Below are 20,689 nucleotides of genomic sequence, written 5' to 3'. Positions count from 1 at the left end.
TTTTTTTTAGTTTTTTAAAATTTTTTTTTTTTTTTTTTTTTTTTTTTTTTTTTTTTTTTTTTTTTTTGGTGTGCCAGGGATCAAACTCAGGACCTTGCATGCTTGCAAGGCAAGTGCAGTGCCACTGAGCTAAATTCCCTGGCAACATAGTGTCTCCTAATGTGTTTGTCACCTTGAAGTCATATCATAGTCTTTTTCATATAATTATTTCCATTTATGACTTACCCAATATTTTTCTCCATTATGGAGTCTTCCTTTGCCAGGCTCTGCATATTTATAGCTTCATGATGTACTCTGAATGTCTTACTCCCCATTGTTTGCTTCATAGCACAAAATACAAAGCTTTACTTGTAGATCTGCAAATGTTGAGAGATGAGTCATCATAGAAATTCATTGAAATGACAGCTTTGCGTTGCCAAAGGGATAGAGTTAAGTGAAATTTTCTGGAAATACACAGTGTTAATTATATTTAGTTCTCAAATACATACAATTATGTACCACATAATCATTATCAGTGTACTACATGTATAACAGTGGTCCCATAAGATTGTTTTGTATAGTGGCCCATCATGGCTGTTTTAGCTGTGGTGTTCACACCATGATGAAATTGCCTAATGACACATTGTAATATATGCATGATTGTACATTTAACCTTGTAAGAACTTAGGTAAAACAATGTAGGTCCTGCCCTCAACATTTTATAATCTACATCTGAAAGCAGCACATAGGGAAAAGTGTTGAAGGGAGTTAGTTCAGAACAGTTGTTTCTAATGGTAAGGGGAAAAAAACGTTGCTATCTTCATCAGCCTTTTTAAACACATGAAGGTCAACACCCAGAGTCCATCTTTGACTTTAAATATTATAAGGTTACAACTTCTAGATAGTATGTTAATATTTACAAATACCATTTGGATGATCTTTGGGTTTTTTTTTGGGGGGGTATACTGATGCAGAAAAAATTCATGGTTGCAAAGCAATTTAGAATGAGAAGAAAATAAAATAATTCAAGTATTGAAGAATAGAGGAAAAATAAGACTTGCAGAAATACCTTAGTTCAGCCTCCATAAGGTACCTGTCAGAATGTTCTCTCCCTTGTGGGAAGTCATAATTATTTACATGGTCTGTTAGCCATACAGGAAACAAAGATCAAAATCCATTCTTTTGAAAACATATTTAGAAGGAAATACTTTGGTGGAAGGAAATGAGACCACATTTATATATAGTTAATTTTGTTTCTCAGGCTTCTGCAATTAAAAAAAAAAGACAACACATGTAAGCAGAATTTGAAGTTTTCAAAGCTCTGCTTAATAATTGTCACTTTTGTTGTCTTAGATTAGTGATTCATATACACTGTGACTGTACATCAGAATCACTTGGAGAACTGTTAAAAATGATAAAGAAATAGAGATAACCACACTGTTAAACCTTAAAAGTAAATCTCATCATCAGTATTATTTTTAATCAACTTTAACGTTAAATTGCACCTTTCTAATATCTATTTCTCATATCCATTCTTCAGGTACAGAATTTTTTTAAAGGCAAATAAATTATCAATTTTGGTTGCTAACACCCAAATAGTTGTTACTGTAAAAGACCAAGGCACTAGGGCTTATGCTTTTCAAATTGAGAAATTTGGGGGGGGGGCGTGTGCTGGGGATCGAACTTGGGTCCTTGTGCTTGCAAGGCAGGCGCCGGAACCACTGAGCTAAATCCCCAGCCTTGTTTTTCAAATTGAAACTCCCCCAAAGTCAACAAATTTCTATTTTCTTCGGAATGTTTCTGAAAAGAGAGGGTTCACAGAAGTCTTAAATTCCCTACTAGTAAATTATTTTCTCTCTGAACTTCAATACAAAAAGGCATTGACTGTTAACAATCTCTTAAATTGTCATTCAGTTTAGGCTGTCATGATATCCAGATTTGGAACTGACGAGAGCAAGTATCTTAAGTTAACCCTTTATTAAAAATGCAAGTCCGTGTTGGAGTGTAGCAATTTTAGTTTTCTAATTTGTCTGAGCCAGTAGAAAGTTCCTTTCTCTTCCCCTTTCTCTGCCAGGTCAAGGAGGAATTTTTTGGTTGCCTTTCTGAGAGTGCATTAACACAATTATTCATTATATCTGTTGACTCCTGTGATAATTTTCAGCAGACAGAAATAATATGATTGGGTTGGTTTTGGATACACATAAAAAGAATAAGAGTTTACCACACAGTGGGACTCTGGGCACAAGCTTGTTGCAGTTGAGACTAGGACCCCTGAAAGGTGAAATCAAAGATGATTAAGCCATGTAAGTGATAACTTTACTAGGTTTCTGGATGGTACATGTATTGTGAATGTTGAACTTCATTTACTGTATTATAGGTAATGCATTCTTTTGTGTCTCCCTCTTGCCCCCTTTGTATTGAGGATTGAATTCCAGTCCTTCTCATTGTGCTACATCTCCATCCCCATTTTTAATGTTGAGGCTAGGTCTCCATAAGTTGCCATGGCTGGGCTGGATCTTGCTATGTCCTGCCTCAGCCTCCCAGAACAGAATGTTAAGATAACAGGTGTGAGCCACCAAGCCCTCTGCTTTTCTCATGGCAGTCGGCATGCATACAGAAGAAACTGTAAAGCCCAGAATATGTAAAACCAGACTGGGAAGCAAAGGGCTGAAGGGTTGAGAGGCAACATTTTTGTTGTTAAGGTGAAAATGATCCTTTTTACTATGGGAGAAAACATTAAGAATATTTTAAATGTTGTTAATTGAATCCATTGAAAGGGTGATTATTTTCATTTGTTTACCTGAATATGACCATTGAAATGAACTGGGTGCAGCGGCTAATTTTGAAACTTTACCTTCCCTTTAGAGCCTTGCAAAGGACCATCGCATGAAGCTTATGCAACAGCAACAGGAAGTGGCTGGGCTTTCTAAACAGCTGGAACATGTCATGCATTTTTCTAAATGGGCAGTTTCCAGTGGCAGCAGTACAGCATTACTTTATAGCAAGCGACTGGTAAGATACAGTATAGTATTTAACATTCTGTAAAAATGTACAGCAAAACAGTAGTCATTGGAATGCTTAACATTTTGAAATGAGCCACATGCGGTGGTGTATGCCAGCACTCCCAACTATTCAGCAGGCTGGGGCAAAAGATTGCTTGTACTGAGAGTACAAGGGCAACCTGGGCAATGCCACAAGACACTGTCTGCAAAAAAATACGTTCAGAAATGCACACTAGTTATTTATGCTTGAGTGCCTTTTACCTGTTGCTAATTTCAATCAAAAATGTTTAACTGGCATGTTTTTGGTATACTTTCAGTTTTAATCTGTGTTCTTTTCTATTTACTGTCTTCATGGCAGTTGAACTTAATACAAATAATAAATAATGATAGTAAACATTTACTGCTCACCTGTAGGTTCCATGGTCTGATTCTAAGCATTTTCCGTGGTGAACTACTTTGGCCATAATTTGAGTGTGCAGTCGTTGCATGTCACCTGGGAATGTTGCATGGTACCAGGCTGTGTGTTTCCAACACACATCCTGGTGCAGATGTTCTTAATCCAGGGAGACTGTTAAATTTTTAATAAACTGAAGCAAAGCAAGATTTTTTTTTGTTTTTGTTTTTTTTTGTACCAGGGAATCAAACCAAGCAGGAATTTTTAAGAATGCTTTTATGTCTTGACTTCCAATGGCAAAGTTTCTTTTTGACGTTTGCTACTAAAAGCACAGAGACATGCTGTGAAGTGTAACACCCAAATCAGTTTTTTGTCATCTAGTCTATTTTTTGGAGCAAAGTGGCAGAAAGTTTCTGTGTAAGTTTAAATACAGAAATATTGTTCTGTTTTTAATTTGGTTTTGGTTTTTTGTTTTGCAAGTACTAGGGATTTGAACCCGGGGCCTCCGGCATGCTAGGCAAGTGCTGTACCACTGAGCTGCATCCCACCCCTGGAAATGAACATCTGGAAAGGATTTTACAAAGCAGGCTCAAATACTGAGTGGCTATTTGGATACTGATTTGTGACTTTCTAAAATTACTCCTAATCATGAATTATATTCAAGTTTTATGAATTTTTTTCCTCTTAAAATTACCATGATAGAATTTCAATCCTGAATCTTTTGTTCTTGACTGCTTTGTCTGTGGAAAAACATTAATGCATACCTCTGCTTCTCTGTAACTTACATTTTTCTGAAAATCAAAAAAGAAAGAGAAAGTGAGAGAACTGATTTATTGTTTTATTTTTTCAACTTGACCCATAATGATTTTGGGGTGGGTACCAGGGATTGAACTCAGGACCTTGTGCTTTTGAGGCATAACCACTGAACTGAATCCCTGGCCCAATAATGAATATTTTTGTGTGTGTATATAAGATAAATTCATATAATTAGATAAGCATTCAATCAACTATATCAATTAAATTTTTCCCTTATTTCATTTATGATTATCATGTAGAAAAAAATAGCAATGGAATCAGTCTCTGGAAATGATGGAGATAGTTCTTTGTATTACTCATAGGGGGAAATGAGCAATTGCACATAGGGATAATGTGTCCAAAGGCTGAGCTGAGAACAGATGCAGGGCTCTAGTTTTATATATGTTGCAGAGGAGTGTTGGTCTACCTAACAGTGTGCAACTTGTAGACAGAGGCAGTTAATCAAGCTGTAACTGTTTTGTACTTTAGCATATCATGGTGGCCTTGATCAAGTAAAAACAGGATCTTACGAGAACAGGAGGTTGTAGAACCTTACCTAAAGGGACAAAGTTAGTTAATTTTGTTTGAAATATAACAAGAACAACAGCCATAGAGAGGGGGAAGTCTAAGGGCAAATTGCTTAGGTTCGGAAAATTTGTTTCTCCTTCTCTGTTAAGTCCTGCTTTAAGGCCATGTCACAGAAATTAAAGGGTATGGAATATTGCTCAGTGGTAGATGGCCCAGGGTTTAGTCACCAATACCAAGCACACATGCGCGCGCGCACACACACGCACACACACTCACAGCACAATTTTGTGGGTTTTTTTTCAAATATTTAGAAAGATTAAGAATCACTCCAGAGTTCTTATGCTTATAAATATAGCCATATTTACATACAGTCCTTTAAATGATGGATTTTATATGCTTTTTCAAAACTAAAAAATACCCACAGGTCTTAAATTTCAAGCTTAGACGACAACTCTTTAAGAAAATTTTATTTTATATATTTGAGGAATAAAACATGTTTTAATATACATAGTAAAATTACTACAATGAAGCAAATTAACATTCACTTGCGCATATTAACATTCAATGAATATAGTTCTCATGCTGTACCTTAGATCTCTAGATTTACTCATCCCACCTAACTGCAAATTTATAACCCTTGATTTACTTCTCTGTGTTATCACCCCCTCCTCCCTGTAACCACCATTCTACTTTGTTGCTTTGTATTTTGGCCCCCCAAACCCGAAGTCCATGGGAAAACATTTAGCAACTAGTGGACCCTTGACTTAGGAACTCCATTGATTCCGGAGGGCTGGTTGTAACTTATGTTGATTGTAAGTCAGTACAAATGAGATCTAGATGTTTACCTGGGTGCACACAATAGATAATAAGAGGTGGATGAATCTTCCATTCACCTAATGAACCCAAGTTGTTTGTGTGTCATGCTGGTCATAACTTGAGGGTCCACTGTATTCTTTTTGTGTATGGCTAATTTTACGTAGCATAATATCTTCGAGGATCATGCATGTTGTCACAAATGACAGGATTTCCTTTTTAAAGGATAAATAACCTTTATGTGATATTAATATGTATACAGGTCACAGTTTCCTTATTCTTCCATCAGTGGATATTTCAGTTGTTTTTCTGTCTTGGCTATTATGAATAATGCTTCAGTCAACATGTAAGCTCAGGTATCTCTACTAGCTGTTTTCATTTCCTTTAGGAATATAGCAAGCAAAGGATTTGCTGGGTCACGTGGTAGTTCCACTTTGAATTTTTTCCATTATGTTTTCTATAATGGTTCTGCCAATTTATATTTCCCAGACAGTGTACAGGTTCTCTTTTTCTCCCAGTTCTCACTTATCACCTCTCATATCTTTATTGCCACTTGTAACAAGTGTGAAGTGTTACCTCATTGTGAGTTTGTGATTCTTTGCTGATTGGTAATGTTAAGCTCCTTTTCATATATCCATTGTCTTGGGAAAATGTCTGTTCAGATATTTTACCTATATTTTTAATCCGGCCACTTGGTTTTTGCTGTTGTGTGGGTTTCTTATATATCTTCAGTATTAACTCTCACCAAACAGATGGTTTACAGATATTTTCTTTGAGTTTTTAGGCTGCCTTTTACTTATTTACTTTGCGTGCTGAGACATTTTAGCCTCTAGGTAGTTTTATTTTTTCTTTTTGTTGCCTGAGCTTTTGGTGTGATAACCAAAAAAAAAAAAAAAAAAAAAAAAAAAAGAAAAGTCATTGCTAAAGTAGGGCCAATATCAAGAAACTCCTTTATGACATCTTTTGGAAATGCATCCCTCACCCTTTTAAAAATTTGAGATAGGTTCTCAACAGTTACACAGAATTCAGCCTTTTCTTCCTTCTACCTCGTACACACACAGTTCTAGGATCACAAGTGTATGCCATTAGACCCAGTGTCAGGGCTAAGCCTCCTGAGGAAGAACCAGGAGGGGTCTGTGCATTTGTCCTGAGTGAGTTCCCCTCAAGATAAAGAAAGGACATGGAACCAATCATCAGCAAAAGAGCAGGAGAGCCAGAGCTGCTTGTCTTTATTCCTTATGCTCTGGCCGTTATCAGACATAATGTCATTGCTGAAAAAGAACAGCTATGTGTCCTTGCATGAGCATACCGCACATACGTGATTGATTTATGGTTAGATAAGTAAGCCTTGTGTACCTGCGCTAACAGTGGCATCATATCCTCAAGCGGCCTTAAAACACCTGGGCTTTGATATTTCTTGTAGCGGCTCCTTCACCCAACTAGCACACAGATATAATGAACCATTATTTATTTTCTGTACTAACCAGGCTTTATGGCACTTAAAATTATCTAAGCATGCATTAGGAGGTTTGTGAAGTATAATGGTTTACATTTTAGATGGGTGATAAATCATTTTGGTAGCAAGAGAATTCTAACTTGTGTACTGAATGACAATAAAATATAAAATAAAATTTTATTTCATTGTATGGGATAAGGAGCCATTTTGGTACTACTTTTAGACTTGCTACAACTTAAGAAAATAGATACTTCGTGTCTGAGTTAAAATAAAATCTTATTTTAAAAATGCATATAAAGCATAGAACCTCAAGGGCAAAGAAGTATTTTGCCCTCTTTTTTTTGTACTGGGGATCAAACTCGGGACCTTGCACTTGCAAGGTAGGCAGTGGAACCACTGAACTAAATCTCCAGCCCTTCCTCAATTTTCTTTTTAACTAAAGCTAATTTCCTTCTAAGGAAGTGCTCCCACTAATTATTTTTTCTAAGCAAGAAATCTTAACATTATTTCATTCCCACACACTAGATATAAGAGATACAAAGTATTAAATTAGTAGTGTATCTGCGGGAGGAAAAATACAGTTTTAAAAAGAATATAGACTAGGAAGTGTCTTTTTCCGGAGTGAAAAGAGGCATCAGCACAGTGACTGAGGACACAGAGTAGTGAAGAGGATTGGGGGCTGCACAAGCAATCAGCCAGTGGCCAGAGATGTGAAGCGCTGAGGGCCAGCAGAGAGGTGGTAAGAAGGAATAGACCATACCCTTGGGGCTCTGATTATTTATATCTGTCAAATAATAAATGGATTAAGTAATAGATAATTGCATTGAAAGTAATAGCAACCAAATTTCCAGAGAGCACACATCAAAGCAAGACCAGAAAATGTTAGATTGGAATTGGAGGCATAAGTATGAACAAGTTTTATTTTATTCATGTATATATGCCGATAGATGCAGAACTGTTTGTAGATATATATTTGTTCATCTGTATGTTTGTGTGCTACACCCTAATAGCAGTGAGCCCAGTGTCCTTCCAGATACCTTATTTCAAAACTCCAAGGAAAGGAGGGAAAGTACGAGTTGTGCCCTGAACTTACTTACTTTTTATTTATGGAGGTAGAGTCTGAGTACTTGGGACTACAGGTTTCCAGAATGTCTCTATAGATCAGAAATTAGGGAAATGCTTAGAAAATCTCAGGCACATTTCAGCGGGTCCAGGATCCAACCTTCTAGGCATGTAAGTAACAAATTGAGGGATGAAGAGTTGGTGATGTAATATTGTGGTTTTTTTTTTTTTTTTTTTTTTTTTTTTTTTTTTGGTTTTTTTGAGGCAGGGTCCCACTATGTAGAGACTGACCTGGAACTCACTATGTAGACTAGGCTGGTCTCGAACTCAGTGATCCTTCTGCCTCAGCCTCCTGAGTGCTGGGATTACAGGTGTGCACCACCACGCCCAGCTTTAATAGTGGATTTTAATGCTTTGAGTAAATAGAGATATACATCAATCAGTAAGAAATAAGTCAATGGAGGGAGAGGTTGGTGACAAGATGTTAAGCAGTGAATGTGGAGGGGGCTGATAGACATTTTTTTGGCCACTGTCATAGAAGTACTCTAGAAGGAACAGTGGATTGTGACGTAGTCTTGGAATACCTCTTCACAAAATAATAATTAGTTATGGGGGTGACTTAGGTGCAGCAAAATTGCATGTGGCAGGACAATTTGTTATACTGTGTTCCCTGATACATCATTTGTGGGGTTGTTCTTAACAATGAGTGATTTCACCGAGTCTTATCAGGAAGAAGTATCAAATCACACCCCCTTGAAATGTATCCTACAAATTGTAAGTTCTAAAATCTTGAAAGCCCAGCAAAGACAGGAGGGAAGAGAAAGACTGGGGAAACTAAGAGTTGACAACTGACTGCAGCTTTTATTCCTTAATAGCATGACAGAGCAGAGACAGTACTGGGCTAGGTAGCATTTGATCAACATCTTTGGAAGATAGTGTGTAGTAATACAGTTGTTTTCTGAATTTGAATTTACTAATTATGTTAGAAGATCTTTGCTACAGAATATTCATACTGGAGTGTTTCTGGAAGGTACAACTTTTTGTATGCATCTTCTCAAAAGGTTTAGGCAAACCAAAATATGTTAGTAATAACCTGTGACGTGTAGGAGCAGCTGTGTGGACTTTGGAATAAAGGTGATAGAATTGGGGAATCTGAATCAAGGGAATATGAGTGTTTTAAACATTTATCTACAATTTGAAATTATTAAAAATATTAAAAGGCTATTATCAAAAAGATGAGAAGAGTTGGAGATGTTGGGAAAAAAAAGGAAGTCCTTGGAATTTGTTCCAAATTAGCGTAGCCATTATTGAAATATAAATATATATAAATGTTCTCAAAAAACTAAAAATAGAACTGACCTGTGCTCCAGAAATCCCACTGCTGGTTATAGATAGGAAATGGAATTAGTTTGTCATAGTTTATGGCAGTGCTATTTATAATAACCAAGATATGGAACCAACTCAAGTATTTGCCAACAGGTTAATGGATAAGAAAATGTATACGCCACATTAACAGGAAATGGATAAAGGAAAGTATATGGCCACAGTGCAGTACTGTTCAGCCTTTACAATGAAGGAAATCCTGTGTGTTAGTTCTTTTTCTGGGTGTAACTCACTACCACATTGGGAATTTACAAAGTATTAAAAGCTTTGTTTGGCTTACAGTTCTGGAGACTGGAGGAGTCCAAGGTTTAAGAGGCTGAGTTGGAGAGGTCTTTGTTGTTCGTGAGGACTCTACTGCAGTGTTCAGGGTAGCAAAGGGCATCACTAAGTGAGAGCAGAACTATACTGGTTCTCTTTACAGACCTCTTAATGTAAGCCACTAATACATGAGTGGAATAATCACCTCTCCAAGTTGCCACCAGTTAATATCTCCAGCAGTTTTGGTGGGGACCGCAGACCATAACATCCTGTCAGTTGTGACACCTTGACAGATCTAGAGAGCATTGTGCTAGGGGATGTCAGCTGGTACAGAAATAGGTACAGCATGATCTCACTTGTTCATAAAAAATTGAATTTATAGAAGCAGAAAATAGAACGGTGGTTAACAGGGGTAGAGAGTACCTGGGAGAGATGTTGATGATCTAAGGATATAAATTTCAGTTAGGAATAAAAGAGGAAATCAGTTTATTATATAACATAGTCAACTATACATATACTTTTTGGCAGTACCAGGGATCAAACTCAGGACCTTGTACTTCCAGGCATGTCTGGCACCACTGAGCCACATCCCTAGCCCTAGTACAGTGTATTCTTAAAACTGCTAAGAGCAGATTTTAAATGTTCTCACCCAAATATAAGTATGTGAGGTAATGCACATGTTAATTAGTTTAATGTTGCCATTTCATAATATACACATTTCAAAATTATTTTACATTATAAATGCACACAGTTTCTGTCAATTATAATAAAAAATTTAAACATAATAAATGACCAAATTGTAGAAGCTGATAAAATCATGTGGCTATTTACAAATGAAAGTTCTTAGAGTAATTCTTTTGGTTAATATATTATGAGCTTCACTTATAGTCAGGATTGTTAGAGGATGCAAGAAAGGAAGAGAGGGAGGGAGAGAGCCTTGGGTGGGGAAAGGCATATAAAAGTATTGAGTGCTCAGCCACACAGTCTCCATCATCCCCAAATCAGTTATTTTTAGCCAGAATTTGATAAAGAGAATGCTGCAGTTGAAGCAAATTTATGTACTCAACAATTACTTACTGAATGCTACCATGTAGCAAGTAAATTCTGAGTATTGAAGGAACAGAAAACAATCTTTGCCCTCAAGCAAGTGCATTTTAGAGCAGAGAGATAGACAACAATAAAATAGGTAGATTCTTATATACTGAAAAGTTCTGAGAAAAGTAAATTGGAGGAGGAATCTGGGAGCATTGGTGTGAGGGATGCAATTTCAGGTAGGGGAGAAACTATGAAGTGGGTGATTTTGACAGCTAAAGAAGTGAAGAAACAAGCACACATATGTTCAAGGAGACAGTTTCTGCCAAGCATAGAACAAATGCCAAAATTAGGGTGGGAGCTTTTATGATGTGGTCTCCAAGGAGGCCTGAAGGTTGGGTCAGCGGAGTACAGTAGCAAGTTGGGTCTGAGAAGTAGCGGAGGGCAGATAGCACAAGTCTTGTACTTCACTACAAGGACTACAGTCTGAGCAAGATGGGAAACATGGAGCGGTTTCAGGACAGGTGTGGCATGATATATGATTTACTAGCTGCTGTGTTGAGATTCCAGCATAGATCCCCTGAGGGCAGGAAAGAAATACGGAAAACCAGTTAGAACTTACTTTAATACAGATCTTTTCTGGAGTGGTAGCTAGATTGTTCAAAGACCTTGTAAGAGTATGGTCACATTATCCATAGATCTTAAATGGAGAGCCAAGAAGATTTATTGAGAGATAGAATGTGTAGTGATGAAATGGGTTAGCGTTACAGCAAAAATGCAATATATTTTGAAAAGAATATTTTGTACTTTTATAGCCTATAGATAATTGTTTATTTTGTGTTATACATACCAGACTGTTTCTAGGTTTACTGATACTCAGTTCCTTCTGTGCTTTCTTCTAGATTACATACCGGTTACGGCACCTCCTTCGTGCAAGGTGTGATGCTTCCCCAGTGACCAACAACACCATCCAATTTCACTGTGATCCTAGTTTCTGGGCCCAAAATATTATCAACCTAGGTAGGCCATTAAATATATTTTTTTATGGTTTGTTTGTGGTACTTAAATTCAGTCATCATGGCAGGTCATTGAAAAGTAGGCCCTTCCACCTTAAGTGTTTACATTATCTGTTTGTTGTTTTTTGTAACAGGAATTGACTGAGCTAAAACCCTGGCCCTATATTTACATTATCTTATTTAAAGATGTATCATTTCTTGTATTGTATCATTAACAGTTATTTATGGGAACATATGTATTAAAATATGCATATACATATTTGGATGATATGAAACTGTCCTTTTTATTGACTTACAGTGTATCAAGATGTAGGGTTAGGAGGGTATTTCTGCCCATAGAATCCTGCTTATGTTGTTAGTGCTAGATTTATCAGACAGATTTAATCCTGGTTATCATTTAAACAGGACTTTTGATACTTAGTGTTTTCTGTTAAAATACCATTTTTTATACCACTTTTGGTTACGTTGTTTTATCTTGTGTAGAGTAGACCTTTTTTTCTCTTGATTTATCAGGACAGAGGGAGAAAGAATTGATTGATTTACCTAATTGAAGTATAACATATATACATAAAAGGAACCAAATCTTAAGTAGTAGAGCTCCTTGATGTTTCACAGAGAAACTTATCATTTGGTAACTTTAAGAGCTGGAATGTCTTTGCAAGCAGTTCAGCAGAAAGTTACTGCTTTAGCTTTCTTGTTTTGCTGTTAGCTGAATAAAAATTGTCCTTTTGCTTTCTTTTTAGTATCTCCTAGGAAACTGCACAGACAAAATTTTAAGAATTTTTTTACCCATTTTGCTTATCGGCAGCCACTATTGCCTTTGATGAATTTTTTTTTTTTTTTTTTTTTTTTTTTTTTTTTTAGTTTCATCGACTTTGTATCAGAATCATCAAAGATATTCTCATCCCAGTTCTAGACTCTTAAGTTGGGAATGGGGAAGAATGGCTGGCGAGAATGAATCAGTGTTCTAGAAACAAATGAGGAAAGGAAGAAACAGGCTTACACAGTCTCATTCATTTAAAAGAAGAAAAAAAAAGAATAGTTGTGGCAGAGGTAGTAGAGACCTCTCCATGCCAGTTTGAGAAGTATATGTAGCCATTTGCACATTAGTAGCAGTAGGCAATTGAAATCATATACACTTGCATCCACTTTACTGGAAAGAACATGGCTTTAAAAATAAAAAGTATGTATATAAAAGCAGCTCTTCTATCCACGCCCTATTCTATTCTACATAGTCTTGTGTACTGAGAACCTGTCATAAGTTACAAATCCACACAAGTAGTCATGGATAAGCTTAAAACATCATTATAGAAATTTAAGAATTACTTTTAAAAGTGCATACATATAAGTGGGCTTTTTTGTTTTTTTTGTTTTTTTTAGATCAGTCTATAGAGAAAAATCAGGATCGCCTTATTACATGAGGCAAAACTCTTGATACAGTAAAGTTTCACACAATATCTTTCCTATAGGGCTTAGGAAATTTACAGCTGTCATTTACAGCTTGGTATATTTGTTTACAATGAAATGTGTATTGTAAGTCTCCCAAAATGGAGACAAGTTTCCCAAACTTGCTTATTTATGGCTCCTGAGAAACATAGAAAAGTGCTAAGGAAAAAGTAACTGATGATCTAGATGGATGTTGGTTAATGCTTTGGACTAGGTCTTCAATCTGTAAACCTTGGGTCCTTTACCATTTAATATTCTGTTTATGTATATGCGATACATATGACTGTTACAGCACTAAACACAGTGAGTACTGAATGATAGCTGTTTTTTAAAGAATGCATGTGCTCATTAGTAAATTAGAAACATTTCAGTCTCTTCTACTGAAGACATAAAGTTTGTATCAGATCAAAGACACCTTTAAATGCTCAACACTATAGTTGCAAGCCAGCCAACATATTTGTCAGAATGACCATAGTGCCACATTTTAAACTAAAAGAAATGTGAGAGTGCAAATTGTTAATATTAAAGAATCAGAAGTACCATCTGTATAAGACAAGATTTTTAAAATATATTTTCACCTAAACAATATGGTATGATAATGCAGAAACAAATGAGAGTAAGTTATTAAGCCATTTAGAATTTTTTAAAGTACTCATTTAAAATTTCTCATACGGCAAATTTTGAAATTTTGATGACATAAGCATACATAAAAGTTCTTTGGCATTCTTTATTTTCAAGAGTGTAAAGAAGTCCTAAAGACCAAAAAACGTTCCTCCGAACAGCAGACCTTTGACTTACAAGCTCTTTTCATTTACAAGGCGTGGTTGTAACTCAAGTTGGTCAAGCTTACAGCCTTTGAAGTTTCTTGCTTGTATAATTTTAGGCCACACTTTCTTCCAGACAGATCTCAGTTTCCTTAGAGTGACCTAGGCCGCAAATTTTTCAGTCCCACACGGGAAAGCACGTGGTAATGTTCTTTACGGAACTCTTTAAGGGTTAAATCTGTATCTGACACCATCTGGAAACACAAACAGCCAGCATTCAAGTCTGGTCATAACTCAAGACTTTGTTTCTAAGTTAAAACTAAAATTCAGTTCATAACCCAAGTTGTTTATATGTCAGGCCAGTTGTAATTCGAGGCCCCACTGTAGTTGAAATTTGGCAAATATCCAAACAATACAGTATTTATTTAGTGATTACTTTTTTCTCTTTAATTAGGTTCTTTAGTAATCGAGGATAAAGAGAGCCAGCCGCAAATGCCTAAGCAGAATCCTGTCGTGGAACAGAATTCACAACCACCAGGTGGTTTATCTTCAAACCAGTTATCCAAGTTTCCAACCCAGATCAGCCTAGCTCAATTACGACTCCAGCATATGCAGCAACAGGTAATGGCTCAGAGGCAACAGGTGCAACGGAGGCCGGCACCTGTGGGTTTACCAAACCCTAGGATGCAGGGGCCCATCCAGCAGCCTTCCATCTCTCATCAGGTAAATTTGGAAAGCAGGCCTATCCTAACTTAGATAATTGTGGTATAATTGTGTTCAGCAGCTCTTAGAATAACTAAGACACCCACAGTCCTTCAATATATGAATTTATAAAAATTTACCACATTAAGGATCCCTGAATTAACACCTAGTTTGTAGCTTTACTCAAAAGAGATTTAATGGTTTACTTAGATGTTATGTCTGTTTTCATCTACTGGTCATCTTCAAATTATAGCAAGGTTATAAATGTTTGTATTTCCAAATAACCCATGCCTGTGATTGATGGAAAAAGTAGTATAGCTGTAATTGCTGTATTCGTGCTTCAGAATAATAAGTACTTTAAGACTGCTGTGTGGCACTGCAGTGTTAAAAAAAACACACACATCTTAGAAATGAGGCAAAATGAAGTATGACATAGACAAAGGCTCGTGTGTAGCTCATTAGAATATTAATGTTTTCATATTTTTCCTGAATACTCTATCCACGTTTGTTAGTTGTACTAGATGTGAGGTATTCTGTTTTCAATCTCATTTTTGAAGAGAGAAAGTTTTTTATATACTTTCATGAAATCCTGTTCAGTTTAGAAGTGGCCGTACTTAGATTAATAAATGTTTTAGTAAAGTGTTTAAAGTCTTAATTCATATCATTGTTATTTTCAAATACTTTATTTATATTCTTCCTGTTTCAGCAAAGAATTTGACATGATTTAGGTAAATGACACAAATGAAACAATAGAGTTTAATAAAACGAAGTATGTAGACCTAAGCTTAAGAATTCCTGTTATACTCAAGAACAAAACTTTGCTTAGAATTTCTTTATCCTAGTGCCGGCTGTGGTGGGGCATGCCTGTAATCCCACCACTCAGGAAGCTGAGGCAAAAGGATCGATGCAAGTTCGAGGCCAGCCAGGGCAAGCCTGGGCTACATATCGAGACCCTGTCTCAAAAAACAAATAAAACAAAGAAAGAAAGTTTATGTTAGTATTTTTCTACTAAGAGGAGTATATAATATAATTCTTTAATTAAAATGACATTACCCCCTCCCTCCCAAGTACTGAAAATTAAACCCAGAGAATGCTGAGCTTATAGCCCTTTTTCCTATTTTATTTTGAGACAGGGTCAGACTGGGCTCAAATTCAGTATCCTGTCTCAGCCTCTTCAGTGCTGGGATTATAAATGTATGTCACCATACCCAAATGAATAACGTTTTCTGTAAAATATGCTTTTTGTCAGACTCTACAATCCTCAGTAGAAGTTGTGGGCATATGTAGATCCAGTTCGTTTCATGATGCGAAGATGAAACCCAATGCCTTGCACATGCCGAGCTCATGGAGTGTTACTAAGCTATATTTCCAGCTAGATTCTGATGTTGTCATTTCTCTAGAGTCAGGAGAAGTATTTGTAGTTTATGAGTTTCTAGTTATGTGATTAAGAAAGCACATGAAATTCAAGGAAATAATTAATGCCTGCTTAAAACTTTGTTTCAATTCAAGTTTTAACTAGAAATGAGTAGCAAGAAATTTAAAAGATCTTGGTGCGTCTTCCATCAGGAGAGAATAGTATGCTTAAGATACTAGGATCATACCTGGTAGAGTGGAAACAAAATTGTGGCAGAATGACATTACAAAGAGAAAAGAGTGTTAACATTTTTTTGAAGCTAACTGCAAAAAAGAAAATATTTTCAAATGCATATATTAATAATCTTAAGTGTCTTTAGACACCGATTTTTATTTAATACTTTATTAAGCACAAAAATGATGACTCCATTATTTCAGTTAATTTCTTTTTCACTAAGTAGTAAGAACTGAGACAGTTAATAGATACTATATGAAAAGAACTATTCATATAAACAGGAACAAAATAGGAAAAAACCCTGACCCTTCAGTAGACAAATTTGTTTTTTATCTTATATTCAGTCCCTAGCCCTCTATGGTGTAACTTATGCACTGTACATCTTTTGTATAGTATTTTCCTTCACAGCTTGTAGTCTTCCTCACACACAGTCCCTTTTCTGTCTCCTCTAGGCTCTTATGCCTTCTTTGACTTGTACATCTCTTCATCACCTGTCTTCCAAATACCTACTCCTATATTTTCAACCATTAGTTTGACCTCCTTTTGTCAATTTGTACACTGCCTTGTCCCCCAATATTCTTGGTTTTCTTCCATTTTGCTTACATGTTTGTATGCATTGAAAGCAGAGATGTCTGTGTCTTTTGCTCTGTGGGAGTGTAGAAATAATAACATGCAGTTGTTGAAAGGACTGTTCCCCAAAATGACTTAGACAGTAGTTCCCTACTTGTTATTTCCTTTGAAGATTAACCATGCCATCTTCATGGTTCCAAAGTTTAGTGACTGTATATTAGATATATTACTGATTCCTGCTCATTTGAGTCCTGTATTTATTTAACACTATACAGTACATTCCATTAAATTCCAGTGGCTATACCTGCTTGTTACCTAACACTGTCTCATGTCATTTATACACGATTCACAGCTGTAGTTCTCACTGTGATTGTGTCTGTTTGGCTAAACTGCAGTCCTGTCTCTCTCTCTCTCTCTCTCTCTCTCTCTCTCTCTCTGTCTCTAACATTGTAGATAAAGAGGGAGGGAGGGGTTCGAGGGAGGGCTATTTTCCCACTCATTTGTTTTTTCATTATCTGTCTCTAACATTGTAGATAAAGAGGGAGGGAGGGGTTCGAGGGAGGGCTATTTTCCCACTCATTTGTTTTTTCATTAAGTTTATTGGTACATTTTAGGTATAGAGTACAGTTACACTCATCATTGGGATCTTGTACCTTTACATGACAGGTCTTGGTTCTCATTTTCCCCATACCCCTGCCCTCCCTTCACCTCCTCCATCCTCCCTATTTATAAAGACTTTGTTTTCATTTTTTCCTTTTCTCATATTTTTTCTTTTCCCTTCCTTTCCCCACACCTTTAGCCCTTTTCTCCTATTTCACACTGTCCTATTTCGTACTGTCCCACTCTTATTTTGATGCAAAGCCTCACTAAGCTGCCTAGGTTAGCCTCTAACTTCCAGTCCTCCTACCTGTGTTCTAGAGTATTGGGAATTATAGATGTTCACACTGTGCCCAGCAATAAAGTTCTATCATTTTTCTAATACTTTTCTACTCTTGTTCAAAGTGTTACTGCAGAATTTGCTCCCAAAACAGCACCTAAGGTGACTAGGCCTCTAATTACTGACTCTTCTTGAATGAGGGTATACCCAGCACCAACAGATTTATGAGGGAGGAAAACAGTTAATCTAGGACAGGAGAGTAAATTCCAAAAATGGGAGAAGGAAAAATAAAAAAAAAAAGAGGCATGCATTATGGTGCATAGCTGTCTGCCTTACAGTCTCAGAGTGTGAGATGGTGATATTTCCACCTTACCCCCATTTGTGTTTCCTCCTGGGAATGTGAAACTGAGAAGGAGTGTACCTACACATAAGAAGTATATATTGCAATAAATTTCCAGTTCTAGAGGGAAGTGAATGGTCAAAAGGAAAGAAGTATATAAGATTGTTGTTTTTCTAGAACTCTAGTCTCAGTTTATAGGACTGACGTATTGAGACTTGCCCTCTAAGATGTAATTAATTAGTGTATTTGTTGTTTTGTTGGGGTGTTTTTGGTTTGGTTTTGTTTTGAGATAGGGTCTTGCTGTGTGATGTAGTTCAGGTTGGCCTTGAACTCATAATGTAGCCTAGGCTGGTCTGGAACTCCTAGTGATCTTCCTGCCTCAGCCTCTACTGGTCTATACCACCACGCCCAGCTCCTCAGTGTTTAACAGCTGGAAAAACATCAGAACGTGTTTTGGTAATAATAAGACAAATTAGATTTGGGGAAGACCTTCATGCTCACTTTTATTAACTGTCAGACTTTTTTCCTAATTATCTAAGTGTTTAATCTTTCTAATTTCCTTATTTTCAAATAGAGGGAAAAATATCTACTCCGCAAGGCTTAGTGACGAAATATGTATAAAATACTGTCATAATGTTAGAGATCAATAAGATCTGAGACTTGTGCCTCTCCCCCATTGAACCTAGGGCCTTTGCACTAAGCAGCATCCCTAGCTGTTTTGAATTTGAGGCAGAGTCTCACTAAGTCACCCTAAGTGGGCTCAAACTTTCAATTTTGCTGCCTCATCCCGCCACAGCGCTAGGATTACAGGTTTGCACCACTACACCTGGATAAATCTTGTTAATTTTAAAATATGCTATCACCCATTTCATTATTAATGATTTGTTAGTTAAGAATACATACCTTGGAGCTAGACTCTTCAAATCCCAGCTCTATCCCTTACTGTCTTTATTAATCTTGGCCAGGTGACTTTAATTCTCTGTACTTTTAATTTTTTTATACGTAAAATAAAGATAATCCCTGTCTCATAGGATTGTTGTTAAGATTAAGAGTGAATATACATGAAGCACTTAAAGCAATATCTGGCAGGTAATAATTCATCAATAAATGTTAGCAGTTACTATTCTGTCACTTTAAGAGCTTTGAAGAGTCCAGTTCTCTCTCTCTCTTTTTTGGTACTGGGGCTTGAACTCAGGACCTTACTCTTTCAAGACAGGCGCAGCTCCACTGAGCTAAATCCTTGGCCTTAAGAGGCCAATTTAGTTCTTGCAAGAGATAATTGCCAATCTCAAGACTTGTCATGTAGAGGTACAAGATCCCAACAATGAATGTAACTGTACTGTATCCCTAAAATGTACCAATAAACTCAATTAAAGCTGAAAAAAAAAAAAGATAATCGCCAAGGATTTATAAAGGTACCAAACACACATTTGTCTAATTACCCAGCATAGCCTACATCCAGCCTACAAACCTAGCAGGTAACCCTTTTCCCAAGATTCTTTCCTAATAAAATTATTTTAAAATCAATTACACAAAGCTGGCATGATGCCACACACCTATAATCCCAGGACCCTGGGAGGCTGAGGCAAGATGATCACAAGTTCGAGCCCAGCTTGGGCAACCCAGTAATTTAGCAAGATGCTCTTTTAAAATAAATAAGGGGTTGGGGATGTAACTTAGCTTAGTGCATGTCCCTGCGTTCAATCCCCAGTACCAAACACAAAATCACTAATGGTAGGTAGATGTCAGCCCATCCCCACCCCTCATTCCCTTGTATAAGACTCTTTTAACTTGTCTTTATGGAGATAATTTTTACTAAAATGGTTTGATTTCTTTGTTCTAGCAACCCCCTCCGCGTTTGATAAACTTTCAAAATCACAGCCCTAAACCCAATGGACCAGTTCTTCCTCCTCATCCTCAACAGCTGAGATATCCACCAAACCAGAATGTGCCCCGGCAAGCAATAAAGCCCAACCCCCTACAGATGGCTTTCTTGGCTCAACAAGCCATCAAACAGGTATATATCTACTCCAGTTGTTTATTCTGTTTCTGCTTATCTTTCTCTAAATCACATTGAATTTATAGATTAAGCAGCAGGCTATGAAAAGCAAGAGAAAACTTGCTTCACTTTTTTTTTTTTAATGACTGAATTTCCAAGTTTATTACAGACATATCTATGAAAACAAAGCTGAGACTGTCTGTGCTTTGTAATCAAGAGCAATCATGCGACTTCTGCAGCAGCAAAGGCCCAGTATAATAAATGAGTGCTTGGTATTAAATTTTATAATACTAGTGTGTATAACTTTTAGACAAGCACATTGTGTTTCCTAAAACAAAAGTATTCTTATAAATCCAAGTTATATTCCACAGAGAGTATTTTGAGGAGATTTTTTGGAAACAAATTTAATTGTGGTACAATTTCCATATGGAGTACATATGTATCCAGTGACACTTAATATTGAAGGTTACATATTAAATCTGATAGTTTATTATGTTCTCTACGTCTTCAGGGAAAGAAATATTTCTAGAATTGTTTTATCCTAAAAACCATCTCAGTGCTTTTGTCTTCTCAAATGTACCTCTGAACAGTCTTTCCAGCGGGCGGCTTTTGGACTATGCTGGGGATTTAGCTCAGTGGCACCATGCCTGCCTTGCAAGTGCAAGGTCCTGAGTTCCATCCCCAG

General features: G+C 36.6%; 1 protein-coding gene across 1 annotated transcript in view; it reads left to right on the top strand.

Moving 5' to 3' along the window:
• Positions 1–20,689, top strand: part of Trim24 (tripartite motif containing 24) — a 67,020-nt gene that overhangs the window by 25,357 nt on the left and 20,974 nt on the right. Inside the window, exons 7-10 of the mRNA XM_010631723.3 lie at positions 2,845–2,991; positions 11,605–11,722; positions 14,383–14,651; positions 19,849–20,022. Of these exons, the coding sequence (XP_010630025.1) occupies positions 2,845–2,991; positions 11,605–11,722; positions 14,383–14,651; positions 19,849–20,022 (708 nt within the window). The remainder of the gene's footprint in view (positions 1–2,844; positions 2,992–11,604; positions 11,723–14,382; positions 14,652–19,848; positions 20,023–20,689) is intronic.

This window comes from Fukomys damarensis, unplaced genomic scaffold, assembly GCF_012274545.1.
Source record: "Fukomys damarensis isolate Sample0158 unplaced genomic scaffold, DMR_v1.0_HiC HiC_scaffold_16, whole genome shotgun sequence".
In the NCBI taxonomy this organism is placed as follows: Eukaryota; Metazoa; Chordata; class Mammalia; order Rodentia; family Bathyergidae; genus Fukomys; species Fukomys damarensis.
This window is presented reverse-complemented; position numbering and strand designations above follow the sequence as displayed.